This window comes from Glycine max, chromosome 13, assembly GCF_000004515.6.
Source record: "Glycine max cultivar Williams 82 chromosome 13, Glycine_max_v4.0, whole genome shotgun sequence".
Lineage (NCBI taxonomy): Eukaryota > Viridiplantae > Streptophyta > Magnoliopsida > Fabales > Fabaceae > Glycine > Glycine max.
In genome coordinates, this window is record NC_038249.2 from 42,458,676 (window position 1) to 42,476,722 (window position 18,047).

At 31.9% G+C, this 18,047-nt stretch overlaps 3 protein-coding genes and 1 pseudogene across 3 annotated transcripts; all 4 read right to left on the minus strand.

Moving 5' to 3' along the window:
- LOC100796755 (zinc transporter 1-like) lies at positions 1-2,236 on the minus strand (annotated as a pseudogene).
- A 1,379-nt stretch (positions 2,237-3,615) lies between these two features.
- Positions 3,616-5,447, minus strand: LOC100791492 (zinc transporter 1). The gene is made up of 2 exons (XM_003543472.5): positions 4,685-5,447; positions 3,616-4,169 (listed from the first exon to the last, which is right to left on the minus strand). Exons 1-2 carry the CDS (start codon positions 5,343-5,345, stop codon positions 3,778-3,780), a joined length of 1,053 nt encoding a protein of 350 aa, XP_003543520.3. The 5' UTR covers positions 5,346-5,447; the 3' UTR covers positions 3,616-3,777.
- Positions 5,448-10,759: 5,312 nt separating this feature from the next.
- Positions 10,760-12,195, minus strand: LOC100792020 (E3 ubiquitin-protein ligase RDUF1). Its single transcript, XM_003543473.4, has one exon. The coding sequence runs from the start codon at positions 12,034-12,036 to the stop codon at positions 11,092-11,094; it is 945 nt and encodes a 314-aa protein (XP_003543521.1). The 5' UTR covers positions 12,037-12,195; the 3' UTR covers positions 10,760-11,091.
- A 4,702-nt stretch (positions 12,196-16,897) lies between these two features.
- Positions 16,898-17,796, minus strand: LOC100792546 (uncharacterized). Its single transcript, XM_003543474.3, has 2 exons — positions 17,372-17,796; positions 16,898-17,290 (listed from the first exon to the last, which is right to left on the minus strand). Exons 1-2 carry the CDS (start codon positions 17,696-17,698, stop codon positions 17,120-17,122), a joined length of 498 nt encoding a protein of 165 aa, XP_003543522.1. The 5' UTR covers positions 17,699-17,796; the 3' UTR covers positions 16,898-17,119.
- Positions 17,797-18,047: the final 251 nt, after the last annotated feature.

An 18,047-nucleotide genomic window follows, 5' to 3' on the forward strand; every position in this document is an offset into this window, starting at 1 on the left:
CTAAATGTCCTATAGCATAAAGTATTCACGAAACATTATTCATTGAGAATTCGAACAACTAAATTATATATATATGTACATTCATTATAGTTGTCGCACGCACAGTTTCGTAGAGCAATAATAAAAACAAAGAAAAACAGGAATTGAAAGATGAGGAAGAGTCCCAGATCATGACTACTGCCATAACAGCAACACCAGAAAGCAAAGCAAGAAACCTAAACCAGGGGGTGTCGAAACGGCTGGTCATCCGATCCCCTGCTGTTTGAAGCCTTTGGATATTAAATGATTGATGGCAATTAAAACACCCATTGTTATAGCAAACATCCAATCTGCGGTGCTTCCTTGTGTTGTGGCGTCTATGCATGGCAATGCCAATGGGGCTTGAGACACCAAAGCCAAAAGAATATATACTGTCGTAGTTAATAAGGGTCTCTTAGGTAACATCCTTAGCTAAACAATTCCCATTCCAATGGCAGCAAATATCTTTTGCAAGGATATTGTCCATAAGTTCCTCCGTGCTTCCACCTTCGTACCTGAATATTAGTCAAACAAGTTTACATATATATTAATAATTGAATAAATACTTTATTTAATCCTTCAATTATTATGCATTCCCCGAAGACTAATTTAGTGTATATATATATATATGTAAACTTGTGATGAATTAGTTCTTAAATAATAAATATTTTTTATTAGAAATAATTTTATTTCAACAAATAGAATTATTATTAGTGATAAATTTATTTTTAAATATTTAACATAATTAAATATCTAAAATGTGAATTAAAGACACTTATTAAGCTTAAATAACTTTATATATTAAACCGTGATAATTTATATGAATATATAAATGATGATAATTAATTTTTTTGTTTTAAGTCCTTAATTTTTTTTGTTATGTCGAGTGTTTAATATATTAAAAAAATTGTTTATATTTTTTGTTAAATAATAATATAATTACTTAATTAATGACAGAAACTAAAAATACAAATTTTAATATATCAAAAACTTAAAAAACAAAAACTTTTATAAAAAATCCTAAATAAAATTGAGTCATTTATCCATCATGTTAAATATATTTAAATTTTTTTTAAGAAAAATTCCAATCTGAAAAAATATATATTTTATATTTCTATTAAATATATTATCATTTTAACATCAACTTCTCCTATAATAATATGTATGCTACCTACTATTTCATAATATCGGATTATATAATATGATCTCACAAAAGAGACCATTGTGAGTTGTTTTGAAGGTGAAGGAGTGAAAATTAACCTGCAACTCCGACGGCAATGCCCTCAAAAAGCGATTGGAAACACAGTGTAAGGATGAGTAAAATGGTGTCTCCCACGGAAGAAGTCTTCAATAATACAGGGTTTGTTGTCTCTGCCACTGCGCATTGATCTCTGGCTTGGTGATGCTGCTCTTGGGATGCTTTCCCTCCTTCCAGTTCCACCACTTTGGGTTTCTTCTGGCTATTGCTGGTGACAAAATTCACAAAGCAGTCACCAAGCATGGCGAGAAGGTATCCGGATAAAGCGAGCATAAAGGCAAAAGGGTAAGATTTTGAGGTGAGGTCTCGGAAAGTCTCATCAGAATCGATCAGGAAAATGCATCAAAGAGGTTCCAAGGAAACCCCACCAGCAAACTGAGTCCCCAACACAAGAAAAGTGTCGTTCCAGCGGAAGAAGTAAGGAGACACCCCACCAGCAAAAGTGCTCACAAGCATGATGATCAAACACCATAGTTTCACCACGATCAGACCCCGAGAATACAAATCTTCTGTGAGCCTTTATTGGATAGAGGAGGGAGGCTAAGAGGCACACTACGAGAAACGTCGTTGACAAGAGGTTTCTATTCTCCTCTGCTATTTTGATATCTGAATAATCTGAACTTGTTGCTTCAATTGTGTGTATATATATACACCAATACACACATGTGTGTATGTGATTTGGTAGAATAATTACATTATAGCTTGTATTAAACTTGCACTGCACTTGTGAGGGATATCTATGCATACGTTGTACTGCAGCATTTGTACTTTGCACAGAGATTGGCGTCAGCATGCACTCAGTCAAAGTTTAATTAGTAAAATTATTATACTCAAACCAGTATATTCTTACAAATTGGACTCGACTTGAATATACTTTGCTTTACATATTTACGTTTCAAATATGCCCACGTCATCAAATTGTATGTTCCGGTGAATCCCATCGCGTCTATCCCCTTTCATTGTCATTTTTTAATTAGAGGAAAAAATGAGACAACAAAGAGATGAGGACAATTGAGAAGCTTATAATTGAACCAAATTATGGGGAAAACACGTATGGAAGAGATACCAAAGACGTCAATATCTGCAGTTTCACGGCTTCAAGCGCAGGGTGGATTCGGGAGAGTCAATGACGACAATATTAAGTATTTTTTAAACAAAAGATTACTAAAATGAATTAATTAAGATATGCTTGTACATGAAAAAAAAAAATACAATTAAAGTGAGATAGCTTCTGTTATACATTTAATTTTGGAGCATAAGGTAGCTCAAGTCTTTTCTTTAACCCTTTATATAAATTAGCTAGCAATAAATTAACTCATATACACTATTTTTTAAAATAATGACAACCAAAGTATACTGAGAACTTACTTAAAAATAACGAAACTTCGAAACGGAGAACCAAAAGCATCGGTAACCTTCAGTACCACATTGTTGTTGTCATATAGATATGTATTAAGTAAAATCTCAACTAAAATCGATGCTAATTGTTAAAGTACTTAACTTAGTCACACCCTCGATATGAAATGGTTAATCTTTTCTCAATTCTCCAAGTATTTTATCTTTACCTTTAGAAGTTGATTTTAAGATTTATGTTCTTTGACTTTTATTTTTGAATGATCAATCAACAATTAAAATAAAATAGATCTTAGCATAACGAATGATATGTTCAAATGAGTGCATATGTGAACTTTATTTTCACGTACATATGTTTAAAATATATTCGTCAAAGTGTAAGTACCAACCCAAATTAACACGTACAGAGAAATTATATTTTTTGTTTTCTATTTAAAACTTTAATTATGTATCATTTCATTGTTAGTCATATTCTATAGTGATACAATAAGTATGTGTTTATCAATTTTTTTTAATTGATGATCAGAATTAAACTCAACTATCATGTTTAGCGGACTTAATTGTTTTCTATGATCAACAATAATATTTATAAGCATTACCTTATATATCTTTGTATTTATTTATTTTTTTTCTATTGTAATATAAGTTTGAAAACCCACAGTTCTCTTTTTCTTTATATAATTAATGGTAGTCATTTCATTCTTTTGCAGTAAAAGATAAATCTAATCGTTACTAAGTGAAGTATAAAATATTTGTTATTAATATTTTTTTATTAAATTACATATATTTGTTTTAGATAATAGATCGAGTTTACGCTCTATTCATTGAACACCATCTTAATATATATCAAACGCTAACTGATACAAGGATTGAAATCAGATAAAAAAAACAAAAAAAAAACAATGGCCTCTTCTACCTTATACCTTATCTCTTAAATTATACATCGGAGGATAATTGAACAAGGAACCTGAAGAATTAATTTCACCTGATAGTAGGAACAATGACTATAAATTTTCATTCAAAATAGTAAACAAACGTTTAATATTGTAGCGAAATATAATGGTACATTCATCATAATTATCACACACGCACAATTTCGTAGAACAATTATTAATGAACAAAGAAAAACAGGAATTGAAACATGATGATCAGTCCCAGATCATGACTACAGCTATAACAGCAACACCAGAAAGCACGGCGACAAACCTAAACAAGGGAGTGTCGTAACGCATTGTCCTCTGTGGTTTGAAGCCTTTGGAAATTAAATGATTGATGGCAACATAGATGAAGACCCCACAAGCAATACCCATTGTTATAGCAAACATCCAATCTGCGGTGCTTCCTTGTGTTGTGGCATCTATGGCAATGCCAATCCCCACACCAATGGGGCTTGAGACAGCAAAGGCCAAAGAATATGCTGCTGTTGTTACAAAGGGTCTCTTAGGTAACATCCTTAGCAAAGCTATTCCCATTGCAATAGCAGCAAATATCTTGTGCAAGGATATTGTCCACAAGTTCCTCCATGCGTCCGCCTTAGTACCTGAATTATATAGTATTAGTTAATTAAACAAGTTTACTTATTATTAATCTGAATTTGATTTATCATAAACCATAATCAGAATAAAGGGAAAACATACTGGAGTTCCCAATAAATAATAATCAAATTGGCGAATATATATGCCAGGAAATGCAAAACGTGGAAATATTAAGGCCTATTTGATTTGAGAAAATGTTTGTTGTTTTTATTTCTAACTTGTTTAAAAGTAATTATAAAGATTTGTATATGAAATGATGAAATTATTACATAGTTTTAGAACATCGTGATTTTAATTATTACATAATTACATACTATTATATCATCAACTCAATCGATCTCTATCTGACTATAATCAGGTTTTATTAATTAATTCTTTCTTATAAACTGAAAAACTAGACTGTGTTACTAGAGAAATTAATTAGCAAGACCATATTCATGATGTGATATTCAATGTAATAATTTCTAGTGAAAGAGCCTAGCTTGTGATTTGTTTTTAAGGTGAAGGAGAGAAAACTAACCTGCAACTCCAACTGCAATGCCCTCAAAAACTGAATGGAAACACAGTGCAAGGATGAGTAGAATGGTGTCTCCCAAAGAAGAAGTCTTCAATAATACAGGGTTTGTTGTCTCCGCCACTGCGCAATGATCTCTGGCTAGGTCATGCTCTTGGGGCGTTGTCCCTCCTTCCAGTTCCACCACTTTGGCTTCCCTGTTGCTATTCCTGGTAACAATAGTGATAACACAGTCACCAAGCATGGTGAGAAGGTATCCAGATGAAGCCAGCATATAAGCAAAAGGGTAAGATTTTGAAGTAAGGTCTCCGAAGGTCTCAGCAGAATCACTCAAGAAATGCATCAGAGAGGTTCCTAAGAAAACCCCACCAGCGAACTGTGTCCCCAAAAGAAGAAAAGTCTCGTTCCAACGGTAGAAGTAAGGAGAAACCCCGCCAGCGAAAGTGCTCACAAGGAAGATGATCAAACACCATATTTTCACCACGATCAGACCCCGAGAATGCAAATCTTCGCTTTCAGATACACCATCATGAGAACTTCCTCCGTGAGCCTTGATTGGACAGAGGAACGAGGCTAAGAGGCACAAAACGAGGAACGTTGACTTGATGGTCTTCATTTTGTTGGAAGAAGCCATGTTCCTATACTGATGTCCAAATAATCTTATCATGTTGCTTTAATGGTGTCAATAAGTACTCGTTTGTATTGTATGTGTTAATTAACTAAATTAAGTATGATTTGGTACAACAATTGTATTACACTCTTGTACTGCATTTTTTCGGGATGCGTATTGTAGCATTTGTACTACACAGCGATTGGCGTCAGCGTGCATGTATTCAAAATTTAATTAGTATTTTTTTGGTAAAACTCTTCTGCTTAAACCAATATATTATTACAAGTAGAATCCACTTATACCTAATATATATCATTGTAATATCAGATAAGATTACTCACTTTTATAATAATAATAATAATAATCTTAATATTATATTAAAAATCTTAATAATTATATTAAAAATAATTTGTAACTGTTTCACCGTATATTTGTACTGACATTCCATTCAACTCTTTTAAAAATTGTTTAACTTAGAATATATTTTGCTTAACTTTTTTACGTCTCAAACATTTTTCCATCACATTTAAAAAATAAATATATATGGAGGGATTCAAATTACTCTAAAAATATTTTTACATCTTCATCGTCTATTCAATTTTACTAACGGTTCAGATTTAAAAATAATTACACTAACGCGTGATCAATTACACACGAACCCTTTCTCCGGGTTTTGTTCGCGTTGGAACTATCCATGGTGCGCTGTTGCTGCAAAGGAAAAAAATCAGCCAAGACAAGAAATCTCATTCTCATTACCAGTTGGTTTAATTAACTTTCCTTGTTCTTATACTAAAGGGAAAATTTGTTGTCACTCATTTCCTATACGTGTTTTGTTCTTGCTATTGTTTCAGAATAAGCTTTATTAATTTGATTAAATTGATTACATATATGTCAAATTATGAGTAAGCTACTAAGTTCACTTTTTAATCATTTCAAGAGCAATTTTCTTGCACTTGCGGCACTCTCTAATTGAGGCAAATAAAGTAAAAATGTTATTATGCGCATATCATTTGCAATCGCAGAGCAACTCCAAGCGTGAACAAACCAAGGAGAAATGGTTCAAGAGCACCGTGGACGAAAACGCAAGGAAAACAAGTGGCAACAATTTTACTTCTTTTGTGATTGATAACGAATGGGTAAAGAGACAGAAATAGGATGTTCAGAGCAATGACTGTCGATTCAACTTCTCAATGAAACACAAAGGAAGGATTCGTGTATGGTTCGTCACGTGAGTGTAATTATTTTAAAATAGACGCGGTCATGAAGAGTAATTTTATCAAGTTTATTATTTAATTATAAAAAAATCTCTCTCCTATCTATTCCTATGTATGGGAAATTTTTTATTTTTTAAATTAAACAAAAAAGTACGATAACATTTTTGAATTAAATTTGAAAAATAAAATATTTAATAATTTTATAGTTCACTTTTTTGTTTTGAATGCACCAATTAGAATAAATATTAACATTTTCATGTATGGAGATATATCAAATGAGAAGAAATTTAAATTTTAAAATGAAAATTAGAAGAGTTGATTTTAACTATTGTGATTAAAAAAATTACTAACTGAAATTAAAACCTTAATTTATATATACTTTCACTTCTATCTTTTTTTCACTTTTTGTTTTCTTCTCATTACATTTTTTAAATTTTTTTGTCTTTTATTCTTTTTTTTCATATTATATGATCTGAAACAAATATTCTTTTATTAATAGGTTGTTGATTCAAGTAGTATCAAATTTTATCCCCCTTAAATAACATGTTGGTTTTAAACCTTGCACATTAGAAAAAGATAATATTTCATTAATTATAACTAACAGGAGTTTTCAACTAATATTAGTCATCAATAAAACTAGTGAAACTCTATATATATTATGATCATTCAAAAATAAAATATAAAATTGATTTAGTGATTGAAGACGAAACAAAAGAAAGAATAAATCATGAGTTTAAATCTCTTTCACTAATATTTTTAATTAAACTAACAATTAAGGAATTAACCAACGGTGAAAAAAATACAGCTATCCCTTTCATTATGAATTTTTAATTGGAATATATGTGACAACAAAGAGATTATGAAAATTAAGAAGATTAACTCCACAGAATTATTGGGAAAATGGTACGTAAGAGATACCAACGACGTCAATATCTGCCATTTCACCTCACGGCTTCAAGCGCTGGGTGGCCGGTTCGGGAGACTCGATTTTTTTTTTGCTGAATTCGGGAGAGTCGATGACAATAACATTAAGTATTTTTTTCAAATAAAAAGTTATTAAAATGAGATAACATATGATTGCACATACAGAAATGTTTTGTTTTTTTTTTTTTACATTTAAGGTGTGATAAATACTGCTACCTTTGATTATGGAGAGTACTTTTTTAGATTTATGTATTAGAAAAAGATAAAATAAATAAATAATGAGATCTTTCTCTAAAAAAAGATTTGAAATATTTGTATAGGATATTAAATATTTAGAGGGTGTTTGTTTCACATAATAGACTATATTCTTGAGAGTGATGTTCTAGGAATATTATTACTGAGAATACTCATTAACATGTGGTGGTAACTACTTAATATACTTCGAAATATTTTAAAATTTATTTTAATTAAAAAGTAAAAAAAAAATAGAATAAGTTGAAAGTGGAAAGTTATTTAAAAAAATATTGGTCATCCTCGTGAAAATGTGGGATTCTCACAATATTTGAATAATGTTACTAGGGATTGATGGACAATTATCAGTTCATAAAGTCATCTACTAATAATAATGTACATCTAGGATTTTGGATTTATGGATTGCAAAGCAAGTACATAAGTAGAAAAAGTATATAGCCTTAAATGAAATTTAGGATTCCTTACTTTTATATTTGTAAAATCTTATTTCTCATAATTTTAATCGAGCAATTTTAGTCTCTAAATTTTATTAGATGTGAAAATTAGGCCCCTATGTTGGTTTGCTACCCAAAATTTAGTAGAAATTTGGTGAGATCAATCATCTTGCACTCGTTGCTCCAGGTAATTTCGGCACTAGACAATTTAGATTTTAGAATTTAGGATGCTCAAAGCTAAAATTACACATACGAGTCGACATGTTAGTGCAAATAACCAAAGATTAAAATTTTAGTATTTATTATAATGGGTTACTTTGTTGGCCCGCAAACCAAACTCATTTAACCTATGGGCTATAAGGAGTAAGTTGAACTAAATTGTCTAGTTAGGCTTATTAGTAGTCCATTCAGGTTTGGACTATGAGTTAAATAAGTCATCCACAGACCTTAACTCATATACCCTAGTTCTATCCAAAGTTTAACTAGAAATTGAAAGGTTTTATCTTCTTCTTTTTTTTGTCATTTTGTGCTTTTTTTCATCTTTTTTTTTTTTTTATCAATTTTAGATAAGTCAACTTATATAACCCACCAAACTTTTGATAGGTCAAGTCAAGTTGACTATTTATTAACTTACCAAAAAATGAGCTAGGATAGAGTGACTTGTATTTTTAATCATTTCATAATGAATCAATATAGAAAAATTAGGTAGTTTCACTTTGAGGTTTGAGTTCACTTTATAGCCTTCATTTAAAACGAGAACTTAATATTAGCCTACTATAAATAAAAAAGAATAACCGTTTAACAACACACAACAAAGTGACAAGTGTCTTAAAGATAAAAGAAATGATAGAATTATATATTTAATTTTTTTTTTCTGACAATAGTCGTAACTGTCAGTTTGATAAGCCTTTAAAAGAGTTTGGGTGTCTCATAACCAACCTTAGTTACGAGTGAATTTTGACAAGATATTTTAATTAATTTTTGATTTTTTTATTAATTAGAAAATTTATTTAATTATTTGATAAATAATTTTTTTATAATATTTTTTAAAGCACTACTTAAAATAATATTTTTTAAAATGTTAGCTTTTAACCTCTAAAATTTTATATTTATTCATCTTTCATCTTAAATATTTATAGATTTCCTTAACAACTTAACACCTAGCTGTTAAAAAAAACAACTTAATTCGTAGTATAAAACAAATAACTCCCTAGCCAAACATTTCACACATGCCTTTATGCATGGAATGTTAGGTAATTGACAAAATCTACCAAAACTAATTCATAACTTGTAACTTTGACTTCAAATATGTGTCACACTTGATCACACAAATAATTTTTCAACACTACAACTTTCATAATAGTCTTGAGTTTGTTTTAATTGCTCATAAAACCTAAAGTTTTTTTTTTATATATATAATTCTTCAAAATAATTGGATACTTAATAAAAATCGTAGCTCGAATGGTCCAATTAAGGCAATTGGCACACCTATTCCTCCTTTTATGTATGCTTGAGTTTTGGAAGATATTAGAAGTTAGAACTACTTTCTCCTAACCAAGCTAACTCATTGACAAACACCTTGGGTCCATATATGCATTTCTTTGGTAAAAGAAAAAAAAAATCACATTAGAAGATTCGTTCCCCTCTCGTTATTACCATGTAGCGAATTCAGGATTCCCCTTGGCCGCCCCCATCGACGTTGACTTGGTCCAACGAAGCAGAGGACAACCAATATTTTGCCAGCTTGTCAATATAATACCGGATATTTTTCCTCTTGTTTTTTGGTACATTCAATAAACTATCTTCTAATATTTAAAAGTCAACTAGTTTAGGGTTAGCCTGACAGTTCTATAATATTTAAAATTCAAACGTAATGGCAGTGCTGAAAGATTTGAAGGTTTGAAGTGATCTTCCTTCATGAGTTCATGTAACAAGTTGTTAATATTCCCATTCTAAATGCTTCTCGAATTCAGAGAGGGGAGGAGATATATATGTCAAGCTTTTTTTGTTTAAAAAATAAAATAGATTTATGCTTTGTCGGTCAAAGATGGGAAAGTACTGTTTACCAAAAACAAGGGCAATGTATAGTGATCGAGAAAGCTTCAACTTTAGTTGGCTGAAGGCCTGAGCCAGGCGTGCCAAAATTTAGAATTGACTACTCAGGTTGAAGTGCGAGACAGTTGTCAAATTCAATCCCCAGAGTACGATTAGTGAAAAATGTTTAACCGAGGAGTCCTTTTAGAAAAGTTCAAAAGGCTACAATTGAAAAAATCAAAAGGGCATGCGAGTTAACAAGCCTTTATGGATTCCACAGCACTGCCTAGTGCCAAAGAGTTTAGTTCACCCCACAGCTAGCGGCCATATATTATGTATATCATAGCCAAAGGACTAGAGTGAAGAAAAGGCAAAATAACCTTTATCTTTTGACAACTAGGACCATGATTAGGAGTGAGAAAAAAACAAAAAACAAAAGCTAAGAAAAAAGGAATTCATTCATGATTAAGATGAAACGGATGGTATGCCAAGTGTCATCATCATCATCACCAGCCAAAGAATTGGCTCCAAGAGTAAAATGTATGCCGCGCATATGGGACACAGATTCGGTAATTCCCTTCTGTTCTGCTAAATATGGAATAATGCAACATAATAATCATTAATATCTCCTTTCATCATATTGGGAAAACATAGGACATAAAACTAAAAACAATGCTTACAAAGAATTTGCGGCTAAAACATACTATATGAACATTAAAAAAATCAAGTAATTAAGCATGTCTTCTTCCCCCAGAACGTATGTTCTGCAGCAAGAACAATCTTTCTCTCGAGTCCCCTTCGGCGATCATTTCTGGAGAAAAACATCTATTGATATAACGCAAATTGCAAAGAAATTTTGAATCTAACTGCCCCTATTTACAATAAGAATCTCAATTCTGAACTGAAATTAAAAAGCTTGTTTTCCAAAAACTAACTCCATCCAAATCAATTTCCCAAAACCCAGGCTCTAGAACTTCTTCTATTGAAGAGTGAAGTTGAAAGGCTACGGCTTCTAGTCAAAGCCCCAATTCTCCCAAACAAATTGCGGAAAATTCTCCCAAATCCACCACCACGACTTTCCCTAACTCTGCCGCTTCCAACCGCCAGAGAGATTCTTCTAGAACCTTCGTTGGAGTTCCCGTCACTCTCCATCTCCGTGTAAACCACCGGCAAGTGGCTCTCTCCGGCGAACCTCCCGACGGCGAATCCCCCGCCCGGCAACCTCCATATGGTCAACCCTACAGCCTCCTCCTCGATCTGGCCGGCGACTCTTGTTTCCGGCGCGGTTTGCTCCGACGGCAACTCGTGGCGGCACACCGGACACGAGTTTCGCATCGAAAGCCACGGGAGAATGCAATCGGAGTGGTAGAGATGCTTACACGGCATCTCACGCGCCAACGCGCCAAGCTCGAAGGCTTCCTTGCACACGGCGCAGATCGTCTCCGACGCGACGTGAGACTCGGTGATTTCCACCGTCGGCATTGACTCTATAGCCGCCTTAGACGCCGGTGGATTCTCAGCCCTCCCGAGGCCGTTGATCTCGATCTGCGAAACCTGCTCCAGCAACCGGTCGAATCCCGATCCAAGCAAGAACTCCGACATGGTGGATGGCAGCGGGCGGAGCCCCTCGCCGTCGAAGCCGTCGTAGTATAACTCAAAGCTGCTCTCCTCGTCCTCTCCCGGTCCGCGGAGCACGATCACCGGGTTGAACGCCGAGTGGTTCCCGGCGTTGCGGCGTCGGCGGCGGAAGCCTTGCCTTGACGATTGGGGGGCGGTGACCTTTTCGACGAAGCCGCCGTGGCAGCGCGGGCAAACGACGTCGTTCTGTTCTTGTATGTGAACGAAGCGCGTGCAGCTGTAGCACCAATAGGAAGTCGTGTCCGAATTCATTTTTGCAACCCAGAAGTTTAGGCTGAGAGAGGATATATGAAATGAAATTTTAATTAGCCATCACTCTATTTAAAAGACTCTGTCAGAGGAACGCGTCTGATGCCTCATGCCTCTGCTGGAAAATACATGCTAATTCATAAATCTGACTCGTGCCATTTGGACTTGGATTAATTACAACTAATTAAATCATAATTATTATTTAGGTGAGTGCCACCAACCTAAGCCAGTCACAAAAAGGATAATTCCAAAATCCTTTTGTAAATATTAAATTTAAGACATTAGATGTAATCTTATTTTAAAAATTACTTATAAATGTAAGATTATTTGTGCCAAAATAAAAATAGTAGAGTAATACGAGAGAGCAGAGACGCCAATTTTGATTTTGGTTTTTGCATTTGAAAGAAACAAACATGTGGAGACTGATGATTAATTAGTTTATTACTTTACACGAGACAAACACGCTCGGGGCCAGAATCATGAACTTGATTTAACGATGTACCTTCATTCATGCACACATTTTATTTTTGGGTCTTTTCTTAACACATGGCCACGGCACTATTCATTAACTTTTAAACCACTACTGCACTACACTAATCAATCATGATTTCACTTAATGGGTGTCCGGTGTAGCTCTGTTTGTGGGACAAGAAGGACTTGAGTTCGATTAATATAAATTAAAGTATTAATGGGATTAATTTGACGCAATAAATTCAGTTATTCAAATTAAATTTATTTAAATTAACTTAGTTAATTGGTTGATATATTTAACTTTAAATTAAATTTAATTGATTTGGTTCTTAATTTTATATTTTAAATGTAAATGAACTTGATAATTTTTTATATTAATTTTTTTAAACATAAGCATTCTAGACTTTAATTTTAATATTTAGATTTCTTATCTATTTTTCATTTCATTAAAAAAATCATTTAACATTATTTTTTTCTCGTTATGTTTAGTACCAAACTTCTTTATAATATTTAAATAAATGTTAACAAGCTATAATTATAGAAAAATATATATTAATAAAAAATAATGACAATACATGGATTTTATTTAATTGTTCTTTAAAGTAAAATGAAAAGAGTAAAGAATAATGTTTAATAATATGGATTTCAGAATTTGATATAAACAAAAGATAATATTTAGGTAAAAACACTAAAAATATAATAATTTAAATTTTAGTTTAATTTAACGATGAGAATCAAGTCAACCTAATCTCATTTAAACTCTTCATGTTTGAATTTGTTGAAAATTAAATATAGTCCAGTTATATCTATTTATTATACCAAATCAATATAATTAAACATGTTTAAATTAAATATATTTATTTTTTAGAGTAAACTAAATATATTTATTAAAAATATAAAACTATTTTAATGTATATTTTAAACAATTTAAAATTCTATATTTAATATTTTTAGAACACGTTCACAGACACAAATAATAATAATAATAATACTCTATAAACAATTTGGTGTACACAATTCAATGGAAAATCTTATCTTTATATCACTTTTTAAATTTTAAATTTTAAAATTTTCTTTTAATTTACATTATCTTTTCACTACTTTTATATCATTAATTTTTTTATTCTGTTATTTTTTTTATTGACTGTATTTAACTTTAATTTTTTATTATTTAAAAATTTAGAAAGAAAAAAATATCTATCTTCCCTTAATAATAATAATATTGAATTTTTCATTGTCGTTTTCGAATCCGCTACAACATGCATAATTTGAGGTGTTTTCTTTCCTTTTGGTAATAATATTTTATTGATATTTAACCGCCACTAACCCTATGTTTCATTGCACGAGAATCTTAATTCATTTCCAAAACGTACATACACGTGTTGAGTAATCCATTGACCACTTCAAGACAGGCTTGATTCTAGATCATTGCCTACAAGGGCGAATACAATAATGCCTTTTTAACATATACATTAAATGAAAAGAATAAGAATTATAAAGGTTATTATATAGGACTACACCAAAAAAATAAAATCAAAACAAAACAAAACAAAAGTAGGTTATTACATTTACATGTAATTGTAAGCTATTCAACGCTCATTAGTGGACTAAACCCGTGGACTTGGTCACAGGATGTTAAACAGCCACTTTCTTAGATTCCTATTTTACTATTTTGAGCGATATTATCATGGTGATGGTCATTTCCCGGTTCTGCCATATATGTTGGACTCATTGAACTCATAACACTAACACAATTTCAAAATTTCTTTAAGTGTGTTTGGATGGAGAAAAAATTTTAAATTTTAAGAATTTTAAATACTTCAATTAAAATTCTTTTATTTTTAAAATTTTATGTTTGGATAAAAAAAAGTTAAAATTATGAGGATGAAAAAAAAAGAAAAAATATGATTGGTGTGTTAGTTATTCGTGTTCCTCTATGCTCACACCGATATTTTAGGAGCTCAGACGGTGTTTCTTGGAGAAGACGGTAATAAGAGAATTTCAATTTCTCACCTTTTAGAAGAAAATTGAAATTCCAGATTTTTAGTTGTTTAAAATTTTGTTTTAAAATTCCAAAATTTTAAATTCTTCATAAAAAGCATCAAAACAATGAATTCTAAATTACAGAAATTCAAATTCTCTGATAAATTACTTTCCTCAGTTAAAATCCTCTATCCAAACGCACTCTTAGAAAAAAAACAAAATTTCAAAATCATACATTCTTAATTATGAACATTCATTAACCATTAATATATTTTGTAACTATAGATTTTAGTGAATCATCTACCAACAGGCAACACACGCCAAAATGCAATATTTTATTCTTAAATTACTAATTAGACATAAGTTTTAACAATGACATTAAATTAATTATTTATTTACATTAATATAATTTTTTATAACGTACTTAAAATAAGAAATATTAAACCTACTATTGTTTAGTATTTTAAAGTTTTACTTGATGTTAAATTGAGTATTAAATTTTTGGTGACATCATTTTTTGTCTTAGGTTAGAGATCACGAGTATCCTCTAATTCATTAGGTCAAAAATTAATCTCTCTCACGATATGTGACTCCGGCTAGTCCAAGAAATTTTTTGCATAAGATAAAAATCGAACACAAATTCATTCATTAAATAAATGTTTTCTCTTATGTGAATGCAATAGACATTTCATTCCTTTGGCTTAAATTTTTTAATTTTTTTGTGATATGAAGTAAATAACTAAAGTGACATCAAATAATGATTATATATTAGTTTATTATAAATCAAATTAAGAATTATTTTTATGTTTTCAGTATTTAAAAAATTTAATATCACAAATATTTAAAAGAATAAATTAATGCCACATTATTCTTTGAAGGATTAAATTAGTTTTTTTGACTTTGATCTAAAAAGTTAAAGCATTAAAGTCTAATTAGTAAACTTAATCGTACATAATATTTTAATGTTACAGTAACCATTTAATAAATAATAATTTATTAAAAAATTAAATTACAATTACCTACCTATACCCCAAATGATTAATTTGTAATATATGTCCTATGTTTGTACAGCTCTCCCGTAAAAAAAACATAAAAATCAATAAAAAAATGTTGTATAATTTTAGTTAATTCTACTATTCGTTCAATGTTTTTATGTTAGATGTGAATTATAATAGTGGGCTAAATTATAACTTGATATTAATAAGTAAAAATAATACAATAAAAAATAAAAAGTATAAAATAACATTTTGGAATTAAGAGATAGTTGAAATGAGTCAGCAGAAGTTTGCCTCAAATGTTGTGGATGAGTGTTTGACCTTTGGAGGTCCTTCTGAACGCCAATTACTAGTGATTTGTGAATGAGATGCTTTGTTCCACAGATTTTATTTTTTCAGGTTTTATTTTTTTACCTATATCCCCACCCTCCATAAACAATAAAAGCTAAAAATCCCCCTTTCTTTGAGACAATTTGGCTTATAAAGAGATATTAGTTGGGCTAAAAGTGATTTGATGATAATGAAATGGGGCTATTTTGCTTGCTTAGTCAAGGCTTGAAAAGCCAATTTTTATCCAAATAGACTTGTAATGATCATCACATGGTGAATAGGAGGTAGGATGAAGTGCAACGATCTATTGGTGAACAAGTGATTATTCTGAAGACTTTAGAATTATATGTCCAATTCAGCTTTAAGTAGGATGTTAGTCTAATTGAGTTATCTCATTTATGCAGGCAATGATGAAAGATCAATTCGGCAACCATGTTAGAAAAGGTGCCGGAGGCTTGTGATGAGCAACAGCGAGAGCTAATTCTTGCACGAATTTGAATGCATTGAAAAAGTACACCTCATCTTGTAGTTGCATACCTTTTTTATCAGCTACATGTAGTTTGCCAACTGGGTCATGTAATTTGTTGCAGAGAGTCTCCTCATCCTGCTGCTTAGGTGGCCATAGAAAAGTCTGAGGCCAGGCTAGTGTGATGGGTAGTGGCCGATTGCAATGAAGAACTGTACGTACATTTTCTAGTCTAAAGTTTATACACAGAAGAAGAATTTAAGGATTGAATCCATTTAGTCAATGAGATTAAACGAACCAGCCCGACAATTGATAGATCCCTTGAAAGTTTTTTTTGCCATCCAATCATGTAATTATGGCTAACTACAGGCAACAGATAAAACTGATACTCTGATACTGCCGAAAGGACTCAATTATAGTATTTTGTTTTAAATTAATTGAAAATTAAATTTTCGTTTTAGTCCAACTAGATGGAGAAATCTATCTTTCTGTTTAGATAATGGGACAAAAATAAATAGGCTGCATAGAATAAATGTATAGTATAACCAGGAATCGCCCATGGTTCACAATTCAAACAAAAACCCAATAATGAACAATAACGGCAGCGTAGGCATGGCAGTTCCGATAAATTGTGAGGTTCATTCAACATTTCCTGAAATTGTATGTTGCAATGAATTTATAGTCCAACAAGATAAATTACTCGCTTTCCGCCGTTAAAACATGTTTTGTTTTGGAAACTCAAAATCACACTGTGAATGAGTGCGAGGACTAAGGAATAGCAACTTGCTAACCACGGAAAAGACAAAAAAAAAAAAAAAGAAAAGACCTGAAATGGATTATCCTAATCATCGTCGTCTTCAACAACTTTTTGGCCAAATCCTCTAGGACCTGCCCTGGCTCTGCCCACCTTCTTCTTCTTCTTATTCTTATTCTTGCCCTTAGCAGCTTCTTCTTTCTCAAACTTGTCTGTTTCTCTCTTCTGCAGGAAATCTGTCACTGCTAGATAGACAACCTGCAAAACAAACATTTAAGAGTTCAGAACAGCATAAAACTAATATTAAGAGTTAAGTAGGGAGTTGTTTTACAGTTATACCCCAATAGTGATAGCGGATAGGCCAACGAAAGCAATAAAGAAAAGAGCGGATACGACTGTGGCCACCCCTTGATCGGTGGTTTTGTACAATTGCTCCGCAGCATCCACCGCATCTTCGGCAGCAGCAGCAGGAGGAGGAGGAAGAAGAAGGGGTCGGAATCTGCTATGTTTTTGAAGTACTGGGTTGTGAAAAAGGATTAACTTTTTGGATGGGGAGGTAAATTGGAGAGATGGAAGAGTGGTAGTAGTTCTAAGAGTAGAAGAAGAAGAAGAAGAAGAGAGGAAGGTTGCAATTCTTGGAGATGAGGATGCAAATGTGGTGGCCATTGCTGCAATGCAATCCTCACCACTGCCTCAGCTTCCAACTACTTTTATTTCTCTGACGTGGCACCGCTTTTCCGGAGTCTGATCTCCCAACAAGATTTTGGATGCACTTCTAATACTATCCCATGTTTATTTAGGCCCATCAATTGTTCCTACCACAGGCCCAATAACATAAAGGTTCATAAGTCATCTCTGCAACAAGAATCTCAACATTTTTTTTTTATCACAAAAAAAAAAGTTACTTTAATAGGTAAAGTTGACAAATACCATGCCTCAAAATAAAATGCAAAACCCATGCGATTGGTGTTCACAGAAATTTACTTGAGTGAACAACATTCACACATTATTTTTT